Below are 14,224 nucleotides of genomic sequence, written 5' to 3'. Positions count from 1 at the left end.
TAATCCCTCTTAACAACAGAGCTGTGATGCTGCCCCATTAAACTGAGCACCAAGGAAAAGACAAGCTGCTCTTAAACACTAACAGCAGACTGGATAAATGTGATTGAAAAACACCAACACACACAACACACACACACACACACACACACACACACACACACACACACACACACACAGATTCATAACACATATAAATATATAAAAGTATACTATAGCTAGAAAAGTTGAATATTTCATATTTTCTTGGATGTGTACATGCCGAATAAAATAGCCTACTACTAGACCATAGACTTTCAGTTAAGTTCTCCCACTTTCAAAAACACATAAAAGCGTTACATTTTTACTCCTTAGTAAAACGTTTGTAAGTGAAATATGTAAATAAAACCATACCAGTTATAACAATTATTGGTATTTAATTGTTATTAATGTCATAACAAGTTTGAGAGAAATAAGTGTATTTTCTGTAATTCAAGGAACTATTAATGCAGATCGAATTCGTCCCAAACCAAGTCCATCACTAAAGATTGTTTAATTTGCAAGTTAAATTTTGTGCATTTTTTGTTACTTTATTTGATTAGCTTATTTTTATTTATATAAATAAATTTACCTTTTTTGAGAGAAATTGTTAAATAGGCTATTTGATCTACAAACAGCTCTATAATTAGGTTAATTTTGCTTTTTCAAAACCAGCAAGTCTATAATCTATCAAAATTAATATTTTATTAATTGAGTTACAATTACATTCGTGTCAGTTTGTGTATTGCTTTTAACCAGTGAGAAGCCTGAGGAGCACTTGTTGAAGAACATTCACACTGTCCATACATACACAAATAAACACAAGTTTAAACCACAATTAAATAATAATAATAATAATAATAATAATCATACGTCATTAAATATTGCAAATGATGATAGTTTAATCGTGAATAGGCTCATTATGTTGTTTTTTTAGATCATCGATGAAAAAATAGTCACAAACGCATTCTGTTTATTTCTCTAATTTAATACATCTCAGTTTTAATAACGCATATCAAGCTGCTGTGTAGACTGTTGTGCATACATAAAGGCCATGTCCATCTTACCTGTACCAGTCCAGTCCGTTGTCATAGTTACGGTCGAAGAAGTGAGGCTCCGCTCCGACCGCGCGAATATCAGGATGCACGCGCAGAAACTCCAGCAGCGCGCGCGTTCCGCCCTTCTTCACGCCGATGATGATCGCCTGAGGCAGCTTCTTGCTGCCCTCACCCAGTGAACTTAGTTTACTAGTATCAAAATACGAGCCTCCAGCCTCTAAATCTACATCCTGAGAGTTTAACACGTTGGTGTTTGACCGAGAAAGGCGTTTATCTGCCTCAAGTTCAGGTAAATCCTCTTCATCAACACTCGCGAGCCGATTGATTATTACACCGTGGTGCCTCATCACCACAGGTTTGATGGAGGTCCATTTTGGAAGAAGTCTCTTTTTCCTCAGTGACCCAAAATCTTTTTGTTCCACTGCGTCAAATCGCTCAACCGGACCCGTGTGTCTTTTCTCAGTAGGTATGCAGGTCCCGTATCGGTCCGTGAGGCAGTGGAGAAAGTAAAGAGATGCGAGTATGGACAGCAGCATTACCGCGAATGTCTTGAAGATGCTTTTGGACGGAGGGTCCGAAAAGACGCGACTATATGCCATGTCGGTCCAAGGGTGGCAAGAGTTGAAGAGAGAGCCATGCTAGACTGGCATTATTCGGTATTGCCATCAAAAAAATAAAATAAAATAAATATATATAATAAGGTAGAGAGTTTTGGAGCTGGAGAGCTCGAGGAGGTGGATTGGTGTTCGCACGCGCCGCTCTCCAAAATAAACTCTCTTGCGCATAAGTGGTCCTTATATTAGCTGTTATTAGTCTGGAATAACTATTGAATAAACGAAGAGTAGACTGTAAGGAATTTTAAATGAGAAGAGTACGAGAAAAATGTCTCACATTAAGTTCTTTTGTTCTTTTTAACCCAATAGATATGAGAAAAAGCGGAACCCCATCAGCAAGTCATAAATAAATAAATAAATAAAAATGAAAGATTCTTTCAATCTACTTTTTTTTCCCCATCCAAAATTATTTAAGTTCTGGTAAACGTGCGAGTGTGATCTAACTTCAGAATGACATCACCAAAAGTGATGGGCATGTTGTGGTCCAATCAGATAGCCAAACCCTTTACGAGCGAACGCAATTTGCATGGGAGAGGCCAATGAGATGCAGGGTGGGCAGTAAGGCTCCACCTACCTGTCATGCCATTATGAAGAACTGTCACGCTCGTGTTCAAAGCAAATGTCACTTTCAGCGCCTGTGGCTGCAGACAAACAAATACAAACTTTTTATAGGGTTGTTGTAGAGAAATTAAAAACTGATGATTTGGTGATTCATTATCAACGCAATAAATAACACATAAACACATATTGGTACAGCATAGCTCTAATATCTAAATGTTTAATCTTATTAAATCCTATAATAATATTCATGAAAGATTTTAAACATTATTTTGTAAATCACTGACTATATATAATTAGAAATCAGGCCAAATTCTCCATTATTTTGATTGGAAAAATTACTTAGAACTTGAACTAATGCTAAACAGATTAAAATGTAATAAACCAATTGATAGTGGAAAATTGTATTATGAAATTGATAAGTTGTTTGATCTCATAAAAAACAAATCTGGCTCTAGTGCAAGTGTGTGTTTACACAGTCTCGGTAATGGTTTAATAAGATTATTTCAGACATGCATTACTGCATGACTAAATCTATAAACACTATCTCCAAATCTACATGGTGTGTGCACTTCATCATGTGTGCATGAATAAGAAAGAGACAAAGAGAGATTGTTTTCGATACTCATGTGGGTGTTTGTTTCATCGTCTCTCAACAATTTTCAGTGCTTTTTCTGTTATATGCATTACATCATTCTAACAGCTCACTGACAAATTTCAGAGACATCTGGCTCTTCTTTTGCTTATTCAGTTAATCTGTCATTCTTCTTACTCAAATTGCACTCAAACCTCAGCACACTTAGCCCACCAGGGACGAACATCCTTTTTTTTCACATTGTTACCATATTCTCTTTCTTTTTAATATGGAAAAGAACACAGCATGGTAAAATGAAAGTAAAAGCAGCACATTATTTCTTTACAAGTGAACAAGAACAGAGCCAAATGTTTCACATCTGCTCCTGTAGTTTGCGCCATTTCCATGATAAAGCCAAAGGAGTGTTTCAATGCAGCACAGCCCACTGCTTCAGAATGGAGATGGAGACCTCAGTCAAAACACCGGCTTGCTTGTGCCAGATGTCCCCATGATGAGGACACAATGCAGGGGCTGACTTGCATTTAACAAATCACACCCTGGCCCTTTCTGCCATCCCAGGAGAAAGAGGAGGCAACAACCATAGCCGGACCATCCCCTGGTGATGCCCCCTGGGTCAAATGTTTTTACACAACCATTATCGGTTTCATGATAAAGGAATGCATGGAGATAGAGGTCCAAACAGAGAGCAGAGTAGGTTAGTGTTGTTGCTGAGTGGACATGCCAATTTACTGAGATTTGAAACAATTTGAGAGAGGATGGTTGTGACACAGGCATTCAGTCAAGAGGTTAGCCTTTTCATTGTGCAATATCTTGCCAGTATTTGTATATTTTGGGGTCCTGTTTTTTTTTTTGGGTAAAGTTTTGTTACTGCAACTTTTGTGCAAGTATGTGCTTTTTTCTCGTTCTCTTGAGTAATACTGAAGAGAAAAGTTCTGCACATAATTGTACACCGATCTCAGCCTTTGGTTGAATAGAAAATGAAATATAAGGGTATGAATAAACAATTCATAACTCACTTTAATTTTTGCTATATTTTCTGTTGATACATGTGCCCAGAATTGATAATGTAGACTCCAGGTTTACAGTAAGTAATTGCAAGCATCTGCTGTCATCTGTTTATATAGTTTAGATAAAGCCATTATTTACTTGTTGTAGTCGATGTTGAAATTTCGCTTTTTTTTTTTTTTTAAGAATGCAACACAGATATTTGTGAGGTGAACAGCTGACAGTACTATTTTCCTTATTTTTGTAATAGGATCACAATAGTTTTATGGCCAGCAAGTGTAACCTCAAGTAAATAAGAAGACTTATGCATCAGAGATGGGAATCTTCAGCCCCACAGCTTGCTGGAGAACTGCCTGTTTTCTCTGTACAGTGGATTTGTGAGATCTCAGCATGAGAGAGACATATTTATGGCCAGTGCAGAGTGAAGGAAAATTAAAACAGATTAGGTAATGTTGCGCAATCACAGAACTGCAGAAGAAACATAGGGGCATGTGAGGTAACTATCTCACTAAATGATCACTTGTGCACCAGGAAGTGTAGTATTGTTCCAAAATGTGAAAACTAATGTAAATACAGATAGACAGACGGACGGACGGACGGACGGACGTATGGATGTGTAAGTGTATATGACACATTTCATCCTCTAAGACAGTGTTTCTCAACCAGGGGGCCGGGACCCACTAGGGGGCCTCACCACACTGCCAAGGGGGCCTCAAGTTGACTTAAAATGTATTTAAATTAATAAATATAAAAATCATTAAAATAATTCAACTTAATTAAAATGCTAAAAAAATACTTTAAGATGTATGGCTACAAATTATAAACAGACTCTCTGAAACTTCAAGAATAAAAAAATGATCCGTGATTAATTCTTTTAATCAGACACATGTAGTTTCGGGAGAGGGGGCCTTCAAATATTGTCTTGGACAGTGGGGGGGCCTTGGAGTCAAAAAGGTTGAGAACCACTGCTCTAAGAGGCAGCAGGACTCAACCCAGTTTAGATAAGTTTGACTGGCAGATGAGATGGACAATACTTTGGAGATGAGTCTTGCAACCTCACCTTGCGACTTTCCTCTGCGCTTCAGAATTGTAGAGAGACTGAAACAAGCCATTTATAGACCAGCCAGAGTGTAACTGTTTATTAAAAAGCAATGTGAAAAAAACAAGTTTTTCATGTCTCTTCATAATTTGAAGAAACTTTGGATTCAATATGTCCAAACTAAGTTTTTTTTTTCAAATAAATCCTATTCAGATAAACTTATAAAATACACATACAGAACACAAATGAATTATGCATCTTTAGGACTATAATAGTATCAGTTTTTCAGTTGTATATTTGTGCATTACTTGAAAGCAAATAACTTGTAACACTTTGCATTTTGAAGCGAATAAGCAGAGAAGCACAATTACATCCATTTGAGCACTTGGAATTGCTACATTCCTCAAAATTGATTTTGAGCTGTGCCAGATGTCATTCTTCTGCTAAAGTGAATATAAATGAAAATACCACAAATGGAGGAGCAATCCATTCTAATGGATCCCATACCCATAATTGACATGTTCTGTGATTTATCTCTGTGTAGATTGGAAGCAACAGAAGATATCTTCACACTTGCCATGTTTATGACACCTGCAGAACAGACTAAGGGCAAGGTCAACACTCTTTCTGGTGTTAATGCAAATGGGTAAGTTTACATAATTGTGTACAGTATGTGTAAAATTGTGGAAAGAACAAGCATACATGGCAGACAAAAACAACTATTTGTTTCAATGGACATGAATGACATCTCAAATCACGTGAAATGTGAGGATTGCTAGGGCATTGCATGGGTGTTCTGGGTAGTTGCTACAGTAGCTTCTGGTCAAAAGCCTAAGTATGCAGGCATATGTATAATTTTACTTAATTTTGCTAATAATTTAAATTCATATTTAACCACTGTTTTATGAGGCTATAATCTTGATTAAGCTCTCATTCCTTTGTAAGGACAGTGGGGCTATATTATATTCTTTAACCCATCCTTTGAATAACTTTGTTATAATATTTCATAAGCCTTTCCTGAATTTTTTCCAACAGGGGATAAAGTAGCATGCATTTGATGCAATGAACAGCAACCAGAGTTTATAAAATACAGGTTTTGATAAGTGAAAGTACAATAATCTTTTTGTGTTCATTTCTAATTGATTGCCATCAGATATTGTGTCATTTTTCATTCTTAAGCATGTGCTTCCTTCCCTGTTCTGATATTTACATCACAGGAAGATCTGACCCGGTCACGTGGAAATATGTAATGAACACTATTTGTTAATGTCAGCGTCTAGACTAATGTAATTAACCAGGACATAAGCAGAGCTCTCCTTTATAGTTAGCAGTTTTATTTTATTTATTTATTTATTTATTACACTGCATAATCAAAGAGTGAAGACAAATTGGACTGATTTTGTTTCTGAGGAAAGGTGGAGCGAGGTTGAACAACACACATTAATGCGGAGTGCTTGGTGCTGCTCTCTTGACTTGTATATGCTTTTCAACACAAAGCCCCATAGGTCTTTAAGGGAACCAGACTGAATTCCTGTATTACTGTCTTTTACTGTATTACAATATTTTATTTCTAAAGCACTCAGTCTTAACTTAGATCAGTTTTTTACATTTTAGCTCCATAAAATCGCCCAGTTCCAAAAAGACTGAAGTTTTCATGTGTTACTTCCATTTATAACCTTAAAGTAGCTGAGAAAAAAAGGTCCCTTTTAAAAAAAGTTTTGGGTTTGACATCAAACGACTTCTGCACAGTTAAAGATTTTCGCAAGTGCCTAAATAGCCCCTCTAGTCTCTAAAGTGACATGTGTTTAAAAAAAGGTGCTGATGGAGACAGTGTTGTTTTCTGTTTTGTTTGCTTTAGTACAGCACTGTAATTGATACTCTGCTAAATTATGCTGACCCGTTGGTCTCATGGAACTTTGTTTTTAAGCAAGAAATTACAGTCTGGAGAAGACTCATAGGCGACAGACTCTATTTAGTGACTCTGGGTGGGGTCCGAGGTGCTAGTAGGTGTTTGATAAAGCTTTAGAAGGTATGAGTCACACAAGAGTTTAGATATGGTTTGAGTGTTTGTATGAGTGTGGTCTGATAAGATATCTGTGTTTAAAAATAGTAATGGGAGACAAATATTTAGCTTCTCATTCACTATATTCTCAACATCCTTAAGTCCCCTTTTTTTAAGTGATTACCCAGTGCAATTAAGGTACAATTGAATAATTCGTTTCTTTTTGAACACTTTAGAAATGTTACTTTTGTCTTGGAGTGGTTTGCGATTACACTTGTCTTACAAAATGCACCATAGCAATGCTGTTTCAAATAATTTAAAAGCACTTCCCCTCAATAACACAGTTATGTATGCCATTTTCACACATATCTCTTTCAAACAGTCACTCACTCACTCACTCACTCACTCACTCACTCACTCACTCACTCACTCACTCACTGACTCACTCACTCACTCAATCACTCAATCACACATGCATGTATACACACATCTATTTCCCTGCTCACCTCCCTAAATCTCTAAATGGTGCAACATTCCTCCCTGTTCTTCGCTCTGAAAAAGGAAAATCTTCTTTCCCCTGTACAGAACAGTACAGATAGTAGCCTCACTACTCATGTTACCACCTCTGGGACAAGAAGGTGATAAAATAGGACTCTGGCCAGCCATCTCATCCTCCCACATCTCCTCTAATGAGCACAAAAAAAGGAAGAGCTGGGACATAGGTTGGACTCCTTCTCTTTGAGTGCACTAATTATACTGGATGATTTACACATTTGTTTTCTTAGGAATTTCAAGGGAGGATAGTTTGAGCGCCAGTGTGACCCTCCTGTTGAATACTGAGTTGTCTTTAGAGATTAGCAATCGTGAGCTCTTTTACGCCAAACCCCCCTACACCTAAATTACTTTTGCTGCCTTTTCCGACATTAGAGGTGGCAAAATTGTACCTTTCCACAAAGTGAGAGGGGGTGAATCAAATATTATTTAATGAGAAAATCTTATAGTTATCGCTGAGCCCTGGTTTGAGCCCGGTTTAACGCAGCCCTCCCTCCCTCCATCATCACTGTGTCAGTGCCACCTCATTTCAGTGGTGTGTTAGGGGAGACAGGCCACCACCACAATTTGACACTTCTAATTTAGACTCAGGCTTTTATGACACCACCGAATGTATTACCTCCCACTGGCATAATAATAATGGAGAAGCATCAATCAAATGGAACCTGTGCACACATTTTGCAATAAAGCTTATCTCTGACAACCACAGTCTGTCTGACTCAGCCAGGCTCTGTAACAATGAGTCTGTGTGCAGTTCTCTGGCATTAGCTCAGTTAACACAGCATAAATATGCAGTTTAAGGGTCAATGACATTTTAATAAGCTTTTGGCTGACGTATTGAGCTGTGGTGTTTGAGAAAGTTTGGGTGTATGGCAGAGGGTGTACAGGGTGGGTTTGGAAAGAAATATTAATATTTTTTTCATGTTCACATAACATGCACACACATTTGCATTGGTGAATTTCATGAAACCCATCAAGAACATATAAAATATTATAAAAATGTGTGTGTGTGTGTGTGTGTGTGTGTGTGTGTGTGTGTGTGTGTGTGTGTGTGTCGTGTTTTTGTGATTTACGAGGACAATTTTGTAAGTTACAAACAGGTAATTACAAGGTTATTATGCTATAAATGTGATTTATGAGGACATTTCTAGTGTCCCCATAATTCAAATCGCTTAAAAATCATACTAAACAATGTTTTATTGAAAATGTAAAAATGCAGAAGGTTTTCTGTGAGGGTTAGGTTTAGGGGTTGTGTTAGGTTTAGAGGATAGAATCCATAGTTTGTACAGTATAAAAGTCATTATGTCTATGGAAAGTCCTCATAATGATAGGTAGACCAACATATGTGTGTGTGTGTGTGTGTGTGTGTGTGTGTGTGTGTGTGTACATTGTTCAGTCACATTCTTCAGAATTTGGGGGGGACGCCCAAATCCATTTTACAAGGACGCACGCCCACGCATTGGGACTTACAGTATTTGTTTCCATTTATCCATTCACATTTCATTAGAGAGAATTGTCATTTGTAAGTCTTTTTATGCAGACGTTATGAGCTAGCATCATATAGGCTACATATTCAAACAACTTCCAAAAACTGCGAAGACTCTAAACCTGTGCTTTTTTTGATATGCTGATGGGCTAGTCCATATTTTCTATTTTTTAAACAGGATTATCAAAAGTGAATTAATTAATTTATATGAGAATTATTTTATCATACTGTATGTTATATTATCTTGGCAATAAAAATGAAAGACAAAGTGAACAGAATCATTCTTCATGGAAGCATCAAATTAAATATTGTATAAGAATCGCAATTTTCCATTATATGTATTAGGCTGGAAGTGTTGTGATTTACATTATTTGTATAATATTTGTCTCAATAGATGCATTTGAGTTTTATGTAATAACCAAAAATGCTATGCAGTTTAAAACTGTATGTTACGTGCTTTGTTATTTTGTCTGGTATTTTATTAGCGGTTGCTATTAACTGATGTTGCCACAAAGCTTGATAATATTTATTATTTTTCGGAATTAGTTTTTGCACCCATGTGTAAATAGTGTCTACATTTTACTTCAATTTATGAAATATTGGAGTTCTCTGGTGACAATCGAACACTTGAGTTGGCCTATTATCTACCCCATCCCCTTAAAAACACATACAAAGGTAATGTGGCGGGGGGTTGTAACATTCCAAAAGATTTAAAAGATTTGTCCATTTACATTTTTCACCCAGATCTTTGGAAAAATATAAGTGAACTACCCTCACACTATTGTTCTGCATTAATGTAATTAAGATGAAATATAATGTGTACTGCCTATGGGTTTACCTTTTAAAACACAATTGTTGCAACAAATATAAGGTTAATTGTAGGAATTGTATACAGTATAAAACCAACAAAATTCTTAAATGACACAGAGTCAAATCCAGCCACAGCATAAAGTCGAACTAAATGCAAATAAAACCATGCAATACTGAAATAATGTCTACATTATTTTCGACTGTTGAAATTCACTTCAGCAATATCACATTTTTGTTACTATATATGATCAATTGTGTATTTAATATAAACAAACAATAAGATAAGAAAAGCGAGATTCAATCCGATCTTCTGCTATAGTTCCGAAAACACTGCTGACCTATCAATCCAATACAAATATTTTTTTCTCTAGCTACTTTTTGTTAATAGCTTATAGTGTAAATAACTACATTTTGAAAGGGGCACTTTGTAATTTAACTACAGTACTTCAAGTTATGAGTAGCTTGGGGAAGCTAGATTTCGAAAAATAGGTTCCCCAGCACTGCCAGTTAGATCAGTTATGGCTCAGACTGGACATAACATGAGTTGTTGGCTAATGATATAATCATGTGTTTGTGTCTGTGGGTGTGTATTTTAACACCCTTTACACAGAAAAGTACAAAACCAGCTTACAGACAATGCAATCATGGATTGAAAGCATTCCAGCCATTCCAAACATCTCAAGCAATGTTTTGTGCAAAATGCAGGGTTTAATGAGTTTAAATGTGGTTAGGCTAGTATAAACTAACGTGTCCTCAGTGTGATCCCTATGACATGTTGAACACTGTCTGTACATGCTTTTCTGTGATTCTTAGGACTCATGCAGTCATTTAGCACTATTTTACACTATGCACCAAAACTTTCCGATAACCAGTCTACCAGACAGCCTTGTTCAACAATGTCACATATCCCAGCTGTCATGGGCCCTGAGCTTTAGTTAATGCCCTGTCTGGAGGTATATGAGCAGCCACAATGCCTGGCTTGCAGACTGTGGAACAGAAGAGATTTTATATTGGGGGTCTGGCAGGTTGAGGGTGGCTTAGAGCCCATCACCTGCAGCGTGCTTAACTTGTCCATAAAGTGAAGATTAGAAATGGCCAAAATTGCAGCATGGCTGGTTTAAAGCCCATGTATATGTGTTTGTTTGTTTGTTTTTTGTCAATTTGCCTTTATGTTGGAATGGTTCATTCACACTTTGTTTGGGTTGCACTTTCTTTGACACATCATGTTGACCAGTCCAGTGTAAACCGAATGGGGAGTAGTAATAGGCTTTAATAGTGTTTTTAATTTGTCTATTAAAACTTATTTGTTCAACAGTCAAACCTTTCTGAACCATGTAGTGTGTCTCTTGAATGACCTGCAATACACCACTTTGCTTTGTTCTTATAGCTGTTTAAAGAAAGATTTGGTGAAAATTTAAGCACCATGGCATTTGAAATAATGAAAAACCATGCTGGATCGTGAATTTAATAGAGCATAAATCATGACAGGAAAGGAAATTTAGGGACCCATACCTAACAATGCCAACTAAAGCACAAACAGTGACTTTGTTCTGTGGGTTTAGGAAAGTTACGACTGTCGTGCATATTGAAGACATATGTGGTTACTGTAAAGGCTTCTTACCATTGTTTACAAGGCTGGAGAAAGGAGGGCCTAGATGCATGGCCTCAAATGACCCAATTGTGTCATTTCTACCAGGCACTGCTTTGTACACACAGAATATAAAGATGAATACAAACCATAGTGTTATGTGTGTTGATGCATAAGGAAGCTTGACAAATATTACATGCACTTGACATATTCATGTTGAAGTCTATATTGATGCCTACCATATAAAAGATTTTCTTGACAAACTGGTTAATGAACACTCTGTGTTTACTTTCACAATATGGTGTCTTTTAATCTGTGCATGAATGATAATGTTACTGATTGATGTGTTTGCATATGAACTAAGCTTATTTGTTTTTTCTTTTGTTTTTTAGTGAGAGCTGGAACATATTGTAGATTTGTCTGCCTTACAAACTGAGAACCAGTGTAGGTGTGTGTTCCTTCATTCATGTTTATGTGCCAAAATATTTAAGATTGATGTGATCCAAAGGTAAATGTGGAGCGGAGGGGGGCGGGGCCGGGCTAGAATGTCGCACGCCCGGTCCCCAATCGGCCTGATGGGGCGCGTGAGGGATAAAGGCGGCCGGTGACGACGGTTCGAGAGAGAGAGAATTACGGGCATGTCCGTCATGTGTGTTTTGGTTTAAGTTTTCATTCAATTATTATTTATATTGACAAGCCGGTTCTGGCCTCCTCCTTGCCCATCTTAACCCCCTTACATTGGTGCCGAAACCCGGGAAGGAGGAGGGATGCCTGTTGCAGAGTCCTCGACACTACCGTCCACCCAGGGGAATGCCACTGCCATCTGCCGGGTGACGGAGCCGTCCACGGGGCGAGTGGGGACTGGATTCCCCGACCTCCTGGAGCGATGGAGCCGCTGCGAGGGGCGGAGGAGTGCCCTGCCATCCCCCAGAAACGCGGAGGGGTCGAGGGAAGACCATTGTCCGCGAGGGGAGGAGGGAAGTAACTCCCCGATCGCCTGTAGCGGTAGGGCCGCTGCCAGGGGTGGAGCAATGTTCCCAGGTGCCACCAGAAAAGCAGAGGGGCATTCTGTCCGCTGTGGGTCAGAGGTTTGACTCCGGTTCGCCCGGAGAGGAGGGGCTGTTGTCCGCCGGAGAGTGTGGCAGAGTGTTCGAGGACCACGCAACGGTACATCAGAGAACCGGTGAGTGAGCTTCTTCTCTCTCTTCTCTCTCTCTCTGTCGCACCGTGTTGGCCTTTTCCCTCTCCTATTTTTTTTATTTATTTTTTTTCAATATAAATCATAATTTAATGAAAACTTAAACCAAAAGCACAAACATAAACACACACATGACGGACATGCCCGTAATTCTCTCTCTCTCTAACCGTCGTCACCGGCCACCTTTATCCCTCAGCGCCCCATCAGGCTGATTGGGGACCGGGCATGCAACATTCTATCCCGGCCCCGCCCCCCTCCGCTCCACAGTAAAATTATAAGAATCTGTCATTGATAACCCATATTGACTAACCCCTACTCTGTGGTTTAGTGGTTTATTTTGAACAGTACACCTTATACCAGCATGAATTTCCAAGCTAGTCCAGGCTGTTTTTTTAAGTTAGTGCTGTTCTAGATATTGAACCAGCATAGTTATGCTGTTAGCTGGTGGACAAATATGGTCTTTCTGATGATGTTATTGTTGACAGAGGAAGATTTGCTTGCTAAAATTTAAGTTAAGAAGTTGCTATTCACTACCAAAACTTGGCTATTTGATCACCATGGTCTTTCTAGTGAAGCTAGTTGAGTCTTGCTAGTTATCATAGATAAGAAGCCTGCTGGAGACATCATCATGCATCATGCAATGCTGAAGACCAATGTCAAAACATAACATACTGTTGACCATCTTTGTTGGTCTTTTCAGCATATTTTCCCATCTTATTTATCATGCAAGATCCGATTCTGTGCACCAATCTTTGGCACTCAGTGGCATATCTGGTCTTTATAAGAGATGAGAATAATTTATAAATGCCTGATTAATATGGAGGAGGGGCTGAAGGCCTGTCGGTAGAGGATAAATGTTCAGCACAGGCTCAGTCAGAGGGACATACAGAAGACAGCAGTATGAAACCTCTTGAACTCTCTTTTCAGACCGACAAACTGTCTTCAACCAGGCATGTGCTTAGAGATTAACTCACGCACTGCAGATCCAAAGGAGCAATTTCATTTCAAAACTCAATACGCCAGCTTGAGGATTTGCATGGCTAATTAGAGACACTGGCTCTCATTTTTTCCATCTCTCCACCCTTCTTCTCTCAGCTCCTTCATCTATCCTAGCAAGAGTTATCCTATTTTGTGGCAGCACAAGGAAAGAGAGCCGCAAACTAAATTAAGCCGACCTGTTAGACATATAAATGATCCCATTACATAGTCAACATAAACGTTCATCCACTCTTTAGCTGTACATATTTAATGCATAAGTGATGTGAATGGTCACAGCAGTTATGATATTTCAATTTATAAGATTAATGATGGGCGGACACGGAATGGCTTGCAGCCATTTAGCTCACTTGGCATAGTGGCTAATAGGAAACAAGAACTGAATAAATTATAAAGACATAAGGATGTTAATTTCCTATTAAATATATTGCCTCTGTTGATTTGTAAAACAACAGTTCTACTTTGCAACAAATGTACTATTTAAAAAGGCTGATGTTTAATGTCTTGAAAAATCTTCAGGTTTATTTTTCCCTATTAAAAGGTTCTACAACTGGTTTCTAAAAGGTTATAAAGGGGTTTTGCAGCCTGATACCATAGGAGAACAAAGCACTTTTTAAAACTCCGGCACACTCACAGTGAAGTGCTTCTTTGTTCTTTGGTCACAGCTAAAAAGTAGTTAGAAACACTTGAGCAAAGACATACTGTTTG

At 38.2% G+C, this 14,224-nt stretch overlaps 1 protein-coding gene across 1 annotated transcript in view; it reads right to left on the bottom strand.

Moving 5' to 3' along the window:
• si:ch211-216b21.2 (heparan sulfate glucosamine 3-O-sulfotransferase 3A1) overlaps window positions 1–2,013 on the bottom strand; it is a 48,949-nt gene extending 46,936 nt beyond the window's left edge. The window contains exon 1 of the mRNA XM_052112928.1: window positions 1,083–2,013. Coding sequence (XP_051968888.1) covers window positions 1,083–1,672 — 590 coding nt within the window. The 5' untranslated portion in view covers window positions 1,673–2,013. The remainder of the gene's footprint in view (window positions 1–1,082) is intronic.
• Window positions 2,014–14,224: the final 12,211 nt, after the last annotated feature.

The sequence above is a fragment of the Xyrauchen texanus genome, chromosome 40, assembly GCF_025860055.1.
Source record: "Xyrauchen texanus isolate HMW12.3.18 chromosome 40, RBS_HiC_50CHRs, whole genome shotgun sequence".
In the NCBI taxonomy this organism is placed as follows: Eukaryota; Metazoa; Chordata; class Actinopteri; order Cypriniformes; family Catostomidae; genus Xyrauchen; species Xyrauchen texanus.
Note: the sequence above shows the minus strand (reverse complement) of the source record. Positions and strands in the feature narration are given on the sequence as shown.